General features: G+C 49.8%; 1 protein-coding gene across 1 annotated transcript in view; it reads right to left on the reverse strand.

Annotated features, from left to right (window-relative positions):
• Nucleotides 1-3,089: 3,089 nt before the first annotated feature.
• Nucleotides 3,090-17,031, reverse strand: part of LOC144121889 (lysosomal aspartic protease-like) — a 22,472-nt gene continuing 8,530 nt past the window's right edge. The window contains exons 3-7 of the mRNA XM_077655312.1: nt 16,208-16,331; nt 15,582-16,023; nt 13,289-13,433; nt 9,292-9,390; nt 3,090-3,586 (exon numbers count right to left, since the gene is read on the reverse strand). Coding sequence (XP_077511438.1) covers nt 3,425-3,586; nt 9,292-9,390; nt 13,289-13,433; nt 15,582-16,023; nt 16,208-16,331 — 972 coding nt within the window. The 3' untranslated portion in view covers nt 3,090-3,424. The remainder of the gene's footprint in view (nt 3,587-9,291; nt 9,391-13,288; nt 13,434-15,581; nt 16,024-16,207; nt 16,332-17,031) is intronic.

Raw genomic sequence — 17,031 nt, forward strand, 5'->3', positions numbered from 1 at the left:
AGCGGAGGCAGGTGGGCATCCTGGCACCCTACTCCTGGAGTAGAAACAGCGCGTATTCGGTACGCGCGCCGCGCGGCTACGAGGGGCCGACAGGACAGTCGCGCTGTTTGTTATGGCGTTATCACAAAACTATCCCACTTCTTTAATGTATCGCCGCTTGGCTGCCAGAACCACTTGCAGATAGAAGAAAAAAAGCCCGTCTCAATTTCCTTCATTCATTATACTTTTCTCGACTTGGTATTCGACCCGAAAATCACATCGCTAGTGATTCTAGACGACCCTCGTGCCACAAACATATCCATGCATAGCCTGGAACCTATTTTTGCACGCACAAATACAAACAAGTTTTCTTTTTTTTCCAAGAACAGTTTCTGAATGGAATGCTCTACCGCAGAACTCTCCGTTGCTTTCCAATCATCCTTGATATCTTCACTGCTGGCTTCGTAGCTGCACTGTAACCACATTTTCAATTGTGTTTTTGCATTGTTTATTTTGTGGCATCAATATTGTTCGGTACTATCGTACTTGCCTTGCCTTTCCCCTGTATGTATTTCCCTCTCCTGCTTGGACATACAGAATGTCCGCAGTATTCAATAAATAAATAAATTAATTAATTATAATTACCAGTTCAAACCTTTACTAGATCTTTTAATTCTTCTCAAAGCTTTATTTTCTCTACTAATTAATTAATGGACATCTTATAAATGTGTTCCATGTTGCTCCTGCCTGGTCATAGAAATGACTTGGTATTTTTCAAAATTTCACTTAAACGTTAACGTAACCACACGCCAAATAAATTTAATTTTAGAATTATAAAATGCTAATTTTGATATAGTTAACAACGCAACGAACTTCCACTTTTAATAGAGCATTCATTTCGGGCTTGGACGCACATTCTCAGATGGGACATATTCAGTAACAAAATAATTTAAAGGGAGCGTGGCGGACGCCTTAATGGTGTCACAGCGGCTGCCTGTCAGTCTTTGAGAGCTGCTCAGTGATCACGAATAGTGGCCGCCTTACCAAAGAAATCACTGAAAGCTTTCAAAATACTTCTGCCGTATTAGTGAGCCCTCTCTCATTCTCACAGAGAGGGAAATGTCGTTTCTGTCCGCGTCGGCGGACGTAGGTCTCTATCTAATCTATTTGTCTCTTCCCATAGTTTTATTTATTGACTTCTTTTTCCTGCTTAACGAGCACTTGCTTTATTGTATTTTTTTTCGCGCTTCCCTTTTCTTTCGCCGCCGTGATGGCTGATCAGTGGTTGTAGTGCGCACTTGGCTGCTGACCCAAAAGATTCGGGTTGAATCTCGGCCGCAGCGGTCGCAATTAGGTGGAGGCAAAGTGCTACAAAGGCAGGCGTGCACTGTGCGATGTCAGTGCATATTAAAGAACGTACCCCAGGGGTTCAAAATTTTCCTGAGTGGCTACGGCATCCTCCGTAACCCGAGTCATTTGTCCCAAAGCGACTCAGGTTACAAGGTTAAACCCCAGGTTGAGCCCTATAAATCCGATCCAAACTTTTCACGCATTGGCTGCGTGTGGCCCGGAGAACGACGGGTGCGTCACGGAATCGCGACGAGTGATGTGTGTGACGGATGCGGGGCAGTGGAAACACTAGAACACCTGCTCCTTCACTGTGCCGCGTTCGCCGATGCTCGTCGCGATATGCATACTACCAGACTCCATCAAGACGCTATTGTGGCCGCAGGGCAGTGCGCGCACTCGTGAGCGAACTTTGGTGAGCCTCTGTGCATTCCTCGAACACACGGGCTTGACGTCCCGTCTGTTCTCCGTCAGGTAGTTACACGCAGTGACCGAACGCTCCGCGATTTCTACCTTGGACGATTAATAACTGGACGCCCCACTCCAGATGTAGCCAACACAGTGCTGTGCGCGTGTGTTTTAATCCCTCTAAAATGAACTAATCACGCGCACAGCCTGCACAAATTTCTTATTGTGTAAATAGTTCGCACATATTACTTCTCCCCCTATCCTCTCTTCCTGTCCCCTCACATCTTTCATTTCATTTCTCCATTCTGCCTGCTATCCTTTATTTCCGCTGCCCCAGCTCAGGTGCTTCAGTATCGATGGCAGATGTCGGGGCTAGCAAAAATTTTTTTCTTCCTTTTTACTATTATTTTAATAAAACCACTACCACCACCACCTTTCACTTAATCTTTTCCCATACCTCTGTTCGTTCCTTTTGCTCTTCGCCCACACCCTTTCATTCTTGCTTTACCGTCGTTTCGTGCTATTGCCGAGTGGTTTCACCTTTATTTCATTCAGCCAATCTTCTTTCACCTCCTCCTCGAGCTTCACTGCTCATCGCATGTAATTGTTCGTCAAGTTTGCCCGCGTTCGCTGGCCGCCTATTTGCTCTGTTGAGCACTTTCCCTGCCCCAGATGGTTTTTTGCTCTATGTGCTTTTGACTGGCAATGCATCCTCAGGGTGCCCCGCCAAGGCGACATATGTTCGCGGTCGGCTGGGTGTGCAGTGGTAGCCGCGTTTCATATACTTTTTGCATATCTTTATGTCTCCGAGGGAGGCGCTTGCCCGCTTTTATTATTCCAACGAGCTTAAAGCGCTACCCTTTTCCAACGACAACGCTCAAACTCGCTGAATGCAGCGACGCAGCCACGAGGACGGCCAGCTTTTCCCCTTTCAGTATTCGAAGGCAGCGCCGCGCGCGGCCGACCGCTTTTTTGCTTCAGCGCCTCCCATCGAAACACGCTTCGCTCTTGACACTACAAAGCCTTCTAGAACACTGTACTTCAACACAAGCTATAGTTCAGTGCAACAAAAATTCAGGAGAGGCCCTTCTCATATAACACACTGGGAAAAAAGTGTGGAGGAAATCACGTGATTTTTTCTCGATCGGGAGGCCATCTTGTCCAGACAGCTTAGCAACGGCGTCGTAGTTGCTGTTTACAAACCGGGCTTCACTTGAATATTTCATCGAACTTTTTGGTGGAACGTTGCCCCTGCGTATGGAATCCGATCGGGCTGGATACTACAGTATTCCTAATGGTTGTGGTTGTGTGAACTTGGCTGTCCTAGTGTACAAAAGGGAAGCTGGTTCACAATATATGGAACAGACTCCATTTATTTCAAACTCGCAAACATGCCATGGCCAACACGCTTACATAGGTGCGCTGATGTATATTGTCTGAAATGCATTCTCTTTTATTCCGTCTTCCACGGCGGGTAGCTCATTCGTAGTGCTGCCGACCATGGAAGCGAAGTGTCAGCAGAAAGAAAGAAGAGCCGAGGACGTGGCGGCACAATGTGGGCCCCATACGGCAAGCATGCACGATAACGACTGGTCCGATGTACACAAAAACTCACGCGCGCTTTCAGTTCGTCTTGCTATGTTGCCCGAGGGCTGGCACACACGATCCGGGATCACTGCGCGTGGACAGGTCAGCGGGCCTCGGCGAAGCCAACGCGGTCGTTTCCTCTGTCGAAGATGGTGTAGTAGCGGCCGATGAACATGTCTCCGAGGATCCACAGTGGGCCCATCGGTGGCGGGATGTCGAGACCGCTGAAGCCGCTCAAACAGAAAGTCGTTCCTTCCTGGGTCACCTGGAGAACACGAAACACAGCGGCGAGCGTGAGGGCTGTGCTTACAGCAGCTGGCTGGTCCGAACTGAGAAAAATTGAAGTGGGGACAATAGAGAGATTTAGCATAGCGCCATCCGCGATCCGCTTCCTAGGGCAGCCCGTCAAGTGCCGGTCAGCTGCACGCAAGCCTGCTGTCTCGGAACCAATCAGCGCGTGCTGCGGTCTGTTACGTCTCGCCTACAGCGCGCGGTGTAGCCGGCGCGGATGCACCGGATGCCGCGGCTTCGTTCATCGCTGCCGCAACGCCTCCCGCCAAGCGCGTCCAGGCAGGTTTCAGTGCCACGTGTCGTCGTGCGTGCGTGTGTGTGTGTGTGCATGTTTTGCCCACGCTTGTCAAAGCGCGGCAGCCGGGGAGAGGAGCTCCCCAACTGGGAGGCGAGGAGGTCTGACCGGCGCCGGCCTGGCGGACGCGCCCGTCACGTCTGGACATGTTCAAGCGTCGCCGTATCGGACGCCTCTTCCCCAGCCGTTCCTTCTTGCCCTCGACTCCGAGGGTATAAAAAAGCCGCTGCCCCGGACGCCGAGAGACTTCGATTTCGCCCTTCGAGTAACGTGGTCGCCCTGACCGGCTGCTCTTTTGAGATGCCAGAATAAACAAGTTGTTCTGTTGCCAGTCGACTCATCCTTTGCCGGCACCTTCGGATGTTTCCAGCTTTGCCCCAGGCCGCCAGGCCAACGCTACCTTTGGGGCTTGCAACCCAAATGCAACAACTGGTTGCCAGCGGTGGGATCCCGACAACGGAGGCCAGCAGCGAAGATATGCGGTCAACTGTATGCTGAGCAGCACAACGACCATCCGGGAGCAGTGCAACGAGCCCTGTGTGATGACTGGTTGCCTGCAGCGGAACGACTGCGCTGAATTCTTGGCTGCGAGGTTTGGTGAGTGCGGGACTTTCTTCTTCTGAGTTTTGCCAGGCTTTTGTTAGTGTCAGAAACAGAGCTGGTAATTGTGGTTGTCGTTGCTGCCGGGTTAGTTTGCGGCAAGACAATAGTAGGCAGTAGAGAAAGCAGCATTCGGAGCAGCCATGGATTTGAAGTCGTTGCGCAAACCGAAATTGCTGGAGCTTGCAAGAGAGTTGGGTCTGGATGTCTCAGACAAACTCAGAAAACCAGAACTGCTAAGGGCTATTCTTGAGTTGGAGGCTGAGGATGACGAGCTGTCGGAATGCCTTGAGACCATTGAGGAGAGGGAGCAAAAAGAGGAGCGCGAGCGTAAAGAGCAAAAAGAGAAAGACGAGCGCGAACTAAAGATCAAAAAGATAAAGAGAAAGAAGAGCGCGCTTTGGAAATGAAGCGTCTCGAGGTAGAGATGGAACGCGCTCGTAATGGAAGTCAGGCACACGGTGCAGGAGAACGGGTATCGTTCAAAATGACTGACCTGATGCGGCCGTTTAAGCTTGGAGAGGACATTGGTTTGTTCCTGGTTAACTTTGAGCGAACGTGCGAGAAGCAGGGGTTCTCTCGGGAAACGTGGCCACAGCGCTTGCTCACTTTGTTACCCGGCGAGGCGGCCGACGTAGTCGCTCGCTTGAAGAGAGAGGAGGCAGAGGATTTCGACCAAGTGAAATCAAGTCTGCTAAAAAAGTACAGGCTGTCAGCGGAGGCGTTCCGTCGGAAGTTTCGGGAAAATGAAAAAGGCAGAAATGAGTCATATACAGAGTTTGCCTACAGGCTTATGTCAAACATGCAGGAGTGGCTCAAAGAAGAGAAAGCGTTTGGTGACCACGAGAAAATTCTGCAGTGTTTCGGGCTGGAACAGTTTTATAGTCGGTTACCTGAGAACGTGCGGTACTGGGTCTTGGATAGGTCAGACGTTAGTACAGTGGCTAAAGCCGCCGAGCTAGCCGAGGAGTTTGTGACGCGTCGGGCTCGCGGAGCTAAGGACGGTCAAAAGGGTGAATTTGGCTCCAAGTCTGAGAGGCCGAAGTTCACACCCATGAGAGCAAGGGGGGACACGCGTAGTGCGGATGCGAGTGAAAGCAGTCCGACCCAACGTAAGGAGACGGCGGCAGCCGAAGCCGAACGCAGAAAGCGGTTCGAGGCGAGGCAAGCGCGCGTGTGTTATACGTGCCAGAAGCCGGGTCACTTTTCGGCGCAGTGTCCAGAAACAAAAAGAGAAGTCGTGTGTTTGTCATTATGTAGCACTGACGAGAACATGAAGCTTCTCGAGCCTTACATGCGAGACTTCCTCGTGAACGGGAAAGAGTGCCGAGTGCTTCGTGATTCCGCAGCTACAATGGATGTAGTTCACCCCTCTTACGTAGAACCCGATATGTCCACGGGCGAGTGCGCATGGATCAAGCAAGCCGTGGAAGCTCATAGCGTGTGTCTGCCCGTAGCAAAAGTGCTTATTGAAGGACCTTTCGGAGCACTTGAGACGGAGGCCGTAGTGTCATCTATGCTGCCCCCCCCAGTACCCGTACCTATTTTCGAACAGGTCCGATCACCTCCTGCGCGAGAAGGGGCTTTTGTTTGGTGAGGCTAGCGTTGAGGCCTTAACCGGATCGAGAGTTCGGGAGCTCGCTGCAAAGGCGGTAGTTGCGGGGCCGACGTTGTCGAACAATGAGAAAGGGTCGGAGGCGCAGCAAGCTGATATTCCGAGCACGTCAGAACTGGATAAAATTGAGCCTGTAGCGTTGAAGGCACCAGGTACTGGAGAGGAAATGACTGACACGGGAAAGTTAGAAGAGCTTCCGGTCGAGCTTCCGGGACTAGGCTCAGTGACGAACAGGGAAGACACTGATCAGGTCATTAGTGACTTAATCATTAAAGCACCGCTGTCAGCTGAGCAGAAAACCGAACTACACCAACTCTTACAAGAGTTTCAAGGTCAGTTCTCTGAGAGGCCTGGTAGGACTTCTGTCCTTACGCATGATATAGAACTTACCTCCCCAGAGCCAGTACGATCCAAGGCGTACCGGGTGTCACCCCGCCAGCGCGATATTATGGAGGCCGAGGTAAAGAAAATGCTACAGCTCGGAGTTATTGAGGCGGGTGAGAGTGATTATACCTCCCCTTTGATTTTAGTTGAGGTACCGGGCAAGGAACCTCGTCCTTGCGTCGACTACCGCAGGCTTAATTCCATTACTAAGGATCAAATTTATCCGATCCCTAACATCGAGGAGCGCCTTGAGAAAGTTAGTAGCGCTCAGTTTATTTCCACCCTAGATCTTGTCAGGGGTTATTGGCAGGTTCCACTTACAGAAGAGGCTAGTAGGTATGCGGCGTTCATTTCACCAATGGGAACATTCCGTCCTAAAGTTTTGAGTTTTGGTTTGAAGAACGCGCCATACTGCTTTTCAAGCCTCATGGACAAAGTGTTGCGGGGACAGGAAGAATTCGCTTTACCGTATTTAGACGACGTAGCGATATTCTCCGCCTCCTGGTCTGAGCATATGGCACACTTGCGGGCAGTGCTAACCCGCCTGCGCGAAGCGGGCTTGACAGTCAAGGCTCCCAAGTGCCAATTAGCACAGGCCGAGGTTGTCTACCTCGGTCACGTGATTGGACAGGGTCGTCGCCGCCCCTCTGAAATAAAGGTGGCCGCTGTGCGAGACTTCCCGCAACCGCGCACGAAGACCGATATTCGGTCGTTCTTAGGTGTCGCCGGCTATTATCAGAGGTACATCCCCAGGTACTCCGATATCGCGGCTCCCCTGACGGATGCTCTAAGAAAAACAGAGCCCCAAACAGTCGTTTGGAGCGAGACAAAGGAAAGAGCTTTTAGCGCCTTAAAGAGCGCATTAACAAGCCAGCCTGTGCTACGATCGCCAGACTACACAAAAGGGTTCGTTGTTCAGTGCGATGCTAGTGAGCGAGGCATGGGCGTTGTACTGTGCCAAAGGGACAATGGAGAAGTGGAACACCCCGTCCTGTATGCTAGTCGTAAGCTGACCTGTCGTGAGCAGGCGTACAGCGCCACCGAGAAAGAGTGTGCGTGTCTCGTGTGGGCCGTTCAGAAATTGTCATGCTACCTAGCCGGCTCGAGGTTTATCATTGAGACGGATCACTGCCCTCTCCAATGGCTGCAGACCATCTCTCCCAAAAATGGCCGCCTCCTGCGCTGGAGCCTAGCTTTGCAACAATATTCCTTTGAGGTGCGTTACAAAAAGGGGAGTCTCAACGGTAACGCCGATGGCTTAAGTCGAAGCCCCTAACGTAGGAATCCGCCTCAAAGTTGTTTGTTAGTGATGTTTTCTTCCTGAGGCAGGATTTTTAACATATTGCTTTTGTTTAGTGTTTCAAAGTGATTATGTGCTTTCTAGTGCAATTTTCCAATTTGTGGACGCGTTCTGAGTGCTGCTTGACTACTGTAAGGAACTAGGCAGTAGTATAAAAGGGGAAAGAGCCTGGCAGAGCTTAGTGAGGGTTGTCTCGTGCTTGCTGACTGAGCGGTTGCGTTTCGGCGTAGTTCTAACGCTTGCTGGGAACGAGCACAAAAATGGCAACTCTCCTGAAGTGACTTTGCAGTGCCCTGTGTGATCCTGAACCTGAGAACGAGGCCTTCTCTGTGCGCTGCGCTCAAGCAACGTCGAGGGACGACCGGTTTCGTTTACGAGCATCATCGAGCGACATCCCTCTGGACAGCGGATGCAGTCCCCTGACCATCGGGATCTCCTTCTCCCGGCGGGGCGGTCTGTTACGTCTCGCCTACAGCGCGCGGTGTAGCCGGCGCGGATGCACCGGATGCCGCGGCTTCGTTCATCGCTGCCGCAACGCCTCCCGCCAAGCGCGTCCAGGCAGGTTTCAGTGCCACGTGTCGTCGTGCGTGCGTGTGTGTGTGTGTGCATGTTTTGCCCACGCTTGTCAAAGCGCGGCAGCCGGGGAGAGGAGCTCCCCAACTGGGAGGCGAGGAGGTCTGACCGGCGCCGGCCTGGCGGACGCGCCCGTCACGTCTGGACATGTTCAAGCGTCGCCGTATCGGACGCCTCTTCCCCAGCCGTTCCTTCTTGCCCTCGACTCCGAGGGTATAAAAAAAGCCGCTGCCCCGGACGCCGAGAGAGAGACTTCGATTTCGCCCTTCGAGTAACGTGGTCGCCCTGACCGGCTGCTCTTTTGAGATGCCAGAATAAACAAGTTGTTCTGTTGCCAGTCGACTCATCCTTTGCCGGCACCTTCGGATGTTTCCAGCTTTGCCCCAGGCCGCCAGGCCAACGCTACCTTTGGGGCTTGCAACCCAAATGCAACAGTGCGCAGTGGCGATGCGCAGAAGCGGACAACGGCAGCAGCCGCGGATCGCGCTATGCTAAACCTCTCTAATGTGTTAGTTCACTTCCTAGGGGAAAAAATCTTCAACCTGATCTGTGGCACCTGTTCTCCATCCCTCTCTCTACCAAAACGAGCGCAACAACGCCCACAGGTGACTCACTTTCGGTTACACCCTGTTCGCCGACCATACTTGCCTCAGGGTCGAGACCCGCTTGGGCAATGTTGTGCTCGGTAAGCACGGGAACCCCAGATGGCGGCACCGTTAATCCCGAAAAAATTCCCCTGTGAGACCAATATTTGTATACTGACACTATTTTCCATAGACAGCCGTCAGGCGATGCTAGGAAAGACGAACATCCTGATAGGTAAATGTGCTTCACGCTTTACAGTGTCTCAAAGAGCCTTGGCTGCAAAAAATTGCGCCTGTGATAAAAAAATTCAAATTAAGCACTGCTTACTTTCAGAATGTAGTCATCAGGCCGCAGGACAAAGTCATGCTTGTTCAGGCGGAAAGTAATCTTCGGCAACTTGGGAAGGAGTTTGCAGTCCACGGCGTACTGAAATGAAGCAGGAAAATCAAATTGAAGATTATTCAGAGCAACGGATGAACTCGGCTGTTGCGAACTAAATGCTATATGCGCCGTCTGAAAGCTTGGTTTGGTTTGTAGGAATTCACGCCCCAAAGTGACGCAGGCTATTAGGGACGCCATATTAAAGGGCTCCGGAAATTTCGATCACCTGGGGTTCTTTAACGTGCACTGACGTGGCACAGTAGACAGGCCTCTAGAATTTCGCCTCCATCGAAATTCGACCACCGCGGCCGGGATCGAACCCGCGTCTTTCAGGTCAGCAGCCGAGAGCCATAACCACTGCGCTACCCCGGCCGCTCGCCCTCTGAAGGGAGCACATGGAGCGATGCGGAAGAAGTTTAGATTGACAACTACGTAGAAGCGATGTTGGAAAACAGGTGTCATTGTTCAAGTCACATGCCATACCGCATTGAGTGTCTGGATGTTACCTGCTGGTTGAAGTTAAACGAAACAGTTATGGATGAGTGAACTAAGTACGTCAATAGGGATGAACTTCAAATACTAAAGATCTCTTCTATTTCTGCGATTTGAGACGCATTAGTAAAACAAGACGAGGCATTCCCAATAAAATGTTACGAGATAAATTCCGAGCAAGGTTCTCTGGAGCACGTGGCTCATCAGTTACGCAGCGCTCAAGAGGCACTTCTGTCGCCAAGTGGCAGCCGGTTTAATACAAGCTTTGGGGAAGCGTAGATAAACTATGCCGTGGAACAAACCTTTCCTACAAATGCGGATTTCCTCACGAATGTCTGCTTCTCTCACACTCTTTAACAGGCTCCTTGCGATTTTATCTACTGTGATAAAATTCGATGCTTAAGCATCGAATTAGCGCAGAAATATAATAATGTGGAGCAGAAACACGTGTAGGCTAAAGAAAAGGGTTGACTTGCAAATGAATACAACGCAGCGAACTATGCATATGAAAATGATAGGTGTAACGGTAAGAGACAGAAGGAGCGCAGAGTGGGTCAGGGAACAAACGCGGGTCAATGACCCAGTCGAAATCAAGAAGAAATATCCTTGGGCAGGGCATGATACGTGAAGGCAAGATAGCCGATCGTCGGTAAGGGTAACGGACTGGATTTCAACCGAGGGCAAGCGTATCAGGGGAAGGCATATAGCTAGGTGGGTGGATTAGATTAAGGTTTGCGCGGATAGGGTGGCCGCAGCTGGTATAGGACAGGGTAGAGTGTAGAGATACGGAAGAGGCCTTTGCCCGGCAGTGGGCGCAGTCAGGCTGCTGCTGGTGATGATACATAGCTAAACTGATGATGATGAATAATAAGAAAGCAAGAACCAAAGAATACTTCTAATTGTACCTGGAGTAGGGATGCCGCGCTCGGCATGAAACACCACGCCTGCCAAGCAAATGCCCTACTAACCTCTCGTGCCTTACTGCATTCGCGTAGCGCGCATAGCTAACGCTGTTTATATGTCTTCTTTTTATGAAATTTCATTGAAAGACATATTTTTAATGTGCAGTTGTGGGTGTTAATCTATTTTATTATACCACGTCTGATAAGAAGAACTGGATAAAGAAAGTTTGTCATCCTAACTCGCCTGTGAATGCTGGTGAGCGAAAACGAAGAATGGTGATGTGCATGGAGTGCCGGTGCTTGGAATGCTCGTGCCAAACCGGAGAAACTCGGAATTATGGATGAGTCACGCTGTGGATTGTGAGCCCATTAAGCTGTTTAAGATGTGAAGGTGTAGACTGACGTGCGTTTTTTTTTTTAATGTACAAGGACTTACGCACGGCAACTTTTGTGGGATGCGATTTTTGGAAGCTTCAAAGCTCTAAATAATGGCTGCGACTTAGCTGGGCTCAATCCGGTTATGCAAGCGAAAGCTTTGTTATGCGTGGTTATGCTGTGCTGCTAAACCAGCTTAGATTCAACGTCTTCGTCCGTCGCCGAAGCCGTGGCGGAGGCAGAAGGAGCAGCGGCTGCCTCCAAAGCTCTTCGCTGCCGCCTATCGGCGTCCTTCAACCGCCGTTGAGCCAGTCGACGCTCCCGTTCTTCGTGCCGCTAGCTTGGCCCGTTTAAGTTCCCTACCTCTAGCTAAATACTTAGCATGATGGGCAACATCACCCGGATGATCAGAGTCAGCCCGTTGTCCACGAGAACGTCCCGACGGCGCGGGCAGACCCGGCCGACTCGCTTCGTCCACAGCGAGAAACTGCGAGGTGGCAGTGTGTATGCAAGCGAGAGCGGCGCCGTCTCCCTTTCAAGCGAACGGCGGGTCACGTGGTTAGTCACGCGGACACAGCTGGCGAGGGGGCGGTGGTACGTCACGTGGCTGACACAACACCACTCCCCGACTTTAAGGTCAAATGTGCCGCGCCGATGACCTTAAATCAACGAGGCTAGCAAAGCTATCGCTTTAAAAACGAACCGTGCCGTGCTTTTCTGCGTTTTCAGCTGCTGTTTGGGTGTTAAGAGTACAGCAGTGGCATCTTTAAAGGACTGGTTTATTCAACTCGGTCGTATTCTTGGTTGACCCAGGCGGCTAAAACGAGGCGAGGGCACTTGGAAGGATAACGTTGGAAGATAACAACAGTTCCGCGAAGTATCTTGTTTCATTAAATATCTAGAAGTTCATTCATCTTCCGACATTCCTTGTAATGTTCATATTGAGTACATTATTTACAAGGACGCTTAAGCATTAGGTTTCCTGAAGCGTAACTTGTATCAAGCTAATCAACAAACAAAACTTCTAGCCTATACATCCCTTGTCAGGTTCCAACTTGAATACGCCTCCATCATCTGGCACCCTCATCAAGCATACTTAGTACACTCCATTGAATCACTTCAAAGTAAAGCAGCAAGGTTTACTGCCCACGATTTCGAACCAACGTAAATAGCCTTAAGCAGCAATTTAGCTTATTGCCTTTCCAAACTAGAAGACGAAATGCCCACCTGTCGCTCATGCACAAACTATATCATGGTTCATCAGACTTTCGTGAATTGTATCTGCACTTTGCTGCCTACATATTCTCTCGTTTAGACCGCCCATTTTAAATCAGCCCCATATTCGTGCGCACGAATTTGTTCAAATATTCACCTCTGTTACTTGGCATCTAACAATGGAACAGTTTGCCTGCACATGTTGCCTCCATATCTGACCACGCTTTGTTGTTGCTTTAGTGTTTCTGACTGCATTCTTTGCGGTATTGCTCTCCTGCCCGGTATTGCGCGTGTATATAGCTATTTCTTTCATAGCTTTTTGGAGTCATTTAAAACTATCTATTCTATAAATACTCAGCTTTCAAAAATAATTTCAAGTTCTTCCTAGATTTTTTTTTCTGTTATGTACTCTATGGGTGCCTTGTAAGTGCGATTTTTGCTTATGTGCATGCACTACCAATGCTGTTTAGTTTTATTTCCCCCTATGTAATGCCCGAAAGGACCCTTGGGGTAATTAAATTAAATGAAATGAAATGTTATAAGAAAACGGCTAACAAGAAACTATACACGAAGAGCAGCCCGTGTCATACATTGCGCTGCATTCTATAAGGCATGTGCGGCTAAGGTTATCTATACTTACCACAGGGCTGAAGTGTAGCTCATGTCGTTTAGCCGTTCAGACTAAAGAGCGATTTATTTTTTTGCAGCAGGTGTGTGGGCGATACTCTATGCACAAGAGTGAAAGAAAATGACAGGGAAAAGACATTCGTCAAGCAAATAAAGCATACTCCTTTTTCATGAAAGCAAATATCTGGTGCTTTTGTCTATGACCCTGCTTTTGGGAGCATATTTAAAAGAAAATGATTGCGCATCTAGGTCAAGTTCACCCCAGCCACAGCAGTCCAAGTTTCCTCGAGCCGGAACACAGTCCGCGCACGAGGCTAGAGAGCAGCTCTCACCTGTCCTGGGGCGATTTCAGATGCACCAATGGCCTTGTTGATTTCCTCGGTTTCACGCGACGGACCGACGAGGAAGGAAGTACCGGTGTCGGCAATAGCTTCGCAGCCTCCTTTGCAAAAGGTGGCCCCGCCGGGCAGCTGGATTCTGCGCAGAACAAATTAGAGGAATAATTACCGCGTCACTAAAATAACAGGACGAAAAACACTGATAGGAGCACTAAAAAATATAGAGCCGACGCTGAGGCAGCGATCGAATATCGAGCGTTAACACACCTAACATAGGTCACCGATTCGAATGCCTGCCGCGAGCTAGACTCTAACTTAACTAGTAATCGTATGCCACCATTCTGAACACTCTGCGACAAACGGTTGAGCCGCAATGTTCATATGAAGATTCGTAAAGACGTGGAATTTGGGGTCGTCGGTTAGAATCCTTGGGGCGAGCTAGGCTCTAACTTAGCTAAAGCGATTGTCCGGACCTGTAGAGTATCTGTCACGGGTACAATTGGACTTATTTTTAGAAATGTGGCGGAGAGTTTGAAGGTTGCTTCACTTCCGCCACCCGTTGGCCCGGTATTGCACTACCTCCGGGATCGGCCTTGTCTTTAGCGCGTCTTTACTATCCTGTCTTTCTATACCATCTTTCAACTCTCCTACTATCGGCATGTGGTAGCGATGTTGGCTCGGCTTGAGCCAGTGGGCAGGCCTGTGTACTTTCCTTTTCTCTCTTCCTAGCAACAACAGACCGACAGACAGACTAAATTAGCTATTAAATTTATTCTGCACGAAACGCTGAATCGTATGACACATACGGAACATTCTGCGGCAAACGGTTGGCCCACAAGTTTTACACGAATGTCGGGACTGAGTGACCCGACTTTGACGCCTTCGATATTGTTTAGTTTCTAGCTGTGGTGCTCGGGCATCACGCTGCCGCCTGTTATTATTTTATTCCTTTATGTAACATTACCATAGCAACCACTGAATCACAACGTCCTTGCTATGGAGGCCGTCATCTTAGATTCTATCCGTGGAACCAGCATAACTGCGAGGCTCGAAACGCGACGAGTAAAACTAGCACCCTAAAAAATTTCGGGTCGCTCTCTCGAGGAAGCGCAGCGTTGTTACAGTGGCGACCAAAATAACAACGCAAAATGGGACGACATCGGACTTCAGAATGAAGAATTTTGATAGTTGGAGGCTTGTTCTCTAGCGTAATGTTTTTATTAACATTTAACTTTAGTCCTGTTTATACCTAGATTTGGAAGCCTGATGAACTGAGGGGAGCAAAGCATGGGCACATATTATTTATTTCTTTCGGGAACATTCATTGAGCCTAACATGGGTTTCAAGCTGTGGCAAGCGCCTGACAATGAAACACGTCAAGTGTGAGAGAGCACACAGTGGCGGCATCAGAGCAAATCTTCAGCCACGCAGCCGAAATAAGAGAGGAAGTGCGCCTAACAATTGGGTTCCACGTTTCATTAAACGTCCGTTTCCGTGGTGCCTTAAAGCCAAGTCACACAAGCCGCTGTGCACGACACTTTCCTTTGAGGTTTACCACACAAACTACACACTTTGGCACCCGACCAGCTCTTTCATAGAAACTATTACTTTCATCTGTCTTTCTTGAAGAAAAATAAGTGTGAAAGTGAACTTTCCTGGCGAGCACTTAGACACAACCGCGAGCTCCTGAAATGAATGTGCCGTGAAGCCAAACCACCCCAGGAGTTGTGCGGCGTAACCAAGCTTTTCCTTGCTTTTTCTATAATTTATTCTAATGTTTTATATACGTCAATAAAGTTTATATTTCCGCTGTTTTTGTTCTTTATGTTCCTACCAGAATTCAATGGAGCAATATTAATTGTGGTATTTTTTACCACTTTCTGGGAAAATAATTTGGTAGATAAAGATTTAACGTCGAAGCGGTAGCATCACCACAATTGCCAAAATGGTTACGAAAGTGGTCTTCATCATCATCATCATCACCAGCTCAACTGCGTCCACTGGAAGACAAAAGCCTCTGCCATATTACTACAGTTAAGCATGTCCTCTGCCAGCTGTGGCCATTTTGTCCCTGCAAACTCCTTGCTCTCACCCCCCAACCTTAGTCTCTGGCGCCTCCTGCTACACTTGCCCTCACTTGGAATACACTCCGTTACCCCAAGGAACCATCGATTACGTTCCCTCGGCATTATACCACGGCCGTCATTAAAGTAAATCCGCACGGTGCAGACGCTCTTAGCCCACGAGCGCGACACACGGAGCGACCATGCGGTCAGGAGGCACGCACTCGTCCATGTGAAACTGCCAGTATCCCTTGCGGGTGACGGGCACGTAGGTGACGTCGCCGGTGTAGTGGGCCTCGTCGATGCCCCCGAAGAGCACCTCGCCGCCGTTGGGGTCCTCGAGGTTGCGGTCCAGGTAGAAGGAGAACACGGGCTTTTCGGCCACGCCCTGCTGTATCATGTTGTCGAAGGCGGGCGGCACGCCCAGCACCGCGTTCTGCGGGTAGCCCAGGCCCAGGATGCCGTCGAACTTGGAGGCGGCGAAGGCCTCGCCGTCCTCCTCCACGATCTCGGCGAACGTCTGGGCCTTGACGCGCACGTCGCCGATGCCGAACACGTCCGCGCTCAGCTCGCCCTTGACGGTGCCGCTTCCGTACTCGATCTCGAAGTGAGTGCCGTTCTTGACGTAAGTGCTCGACTGGTTGCTGTAGTACTTGTGGTGTATGCCTGCGATTGAAGACACGCAATCGCACTCAATATACCGTTCTACTAGCCACGATTCAACACATTCGCATGCTGCCTCTGAGAAAATCCAAATGATCACTTGCGATTTTCGAATATGGCAGGGTGTCTGCTTTAGCGCACACATGCCGTGGCAGTAATTATGCGGGTCAGGAAATATAGAACTCACGACACGCAGGACTGGTGTCTGGGCACTTGCTGGATGGCACCCAGAGGTTAGAAGAGCCAGTGTCGAAGACGACTGCGAAGGTTTGCTGAGGCGTACCAAGTGTAATGTTCCCGTAATACTGCACCTGCAATAGTTGAGCAAACGGACTCTGTTACCCGTTCTCATAAGTGTTTCCTCATTTCCGTTTGCCGAAATGAAATATATAAGATGTGAGTGGCGAAAGTATGCTGTTGTATCATATTGTGCGAGAAGCTGTGAATTATTTGATTTATTTATTTTAGAACGCAGCCACTAAGCGCCCGTTCGTGGATTGAGTCGCGTCGCTGCCGTCCGTGCAACTGCGCCAAACCATAAACAAATAACTACATAATTAAACATTGCCGCGGCTGGGACTCGAACCCACAGCGCAGCAAACAAATCAGCTTCGCTGGCCACTGCACGAGAGCACCAGGCTATCGCCGCAACCGATTACGCCTTCTGTTAAACACACTCACGCGATGTGAACTGCACATCGTCGTCAACTGCTATTGAACTAATGTACACATTCTCGCGCTCTGTGCATTCCACATCATCGCCTTCATCTAATAATACTGCTGTGGAAATAATATCATTGCCAGACGTGCTAACGACCTTGAAACGCAAAACAATTAGCCTACGCAGCGTGAGACATCGACAGAGCCGCGCTCAAGTTTTGCATTAGGAATAATCGTAATTGTCCTTAGAATTTTTAATTTTTATTTTATTTCGTGATAATCTAAATCCGTTCAGGGATTTTTACAGGAGTTGGTTAGAAGGACGTGCAGACATTCTGTCTAACTGGCATT

This window comes from Amblyomma americanum, chromosome 2 (assembly GCF_052857255.1).
Source record: "Amblyomma americanum isolate KBUSLIRL-KWMA chromosome 2, ASM5285725v1, whole genome shotgun sequence".
Lineage (NCBI taxonomy): Eukaryota > Metazoa > Arthropoda > Arachnida > Ixodida > Ixodidae > Amblyomma > Amblyomma americanum.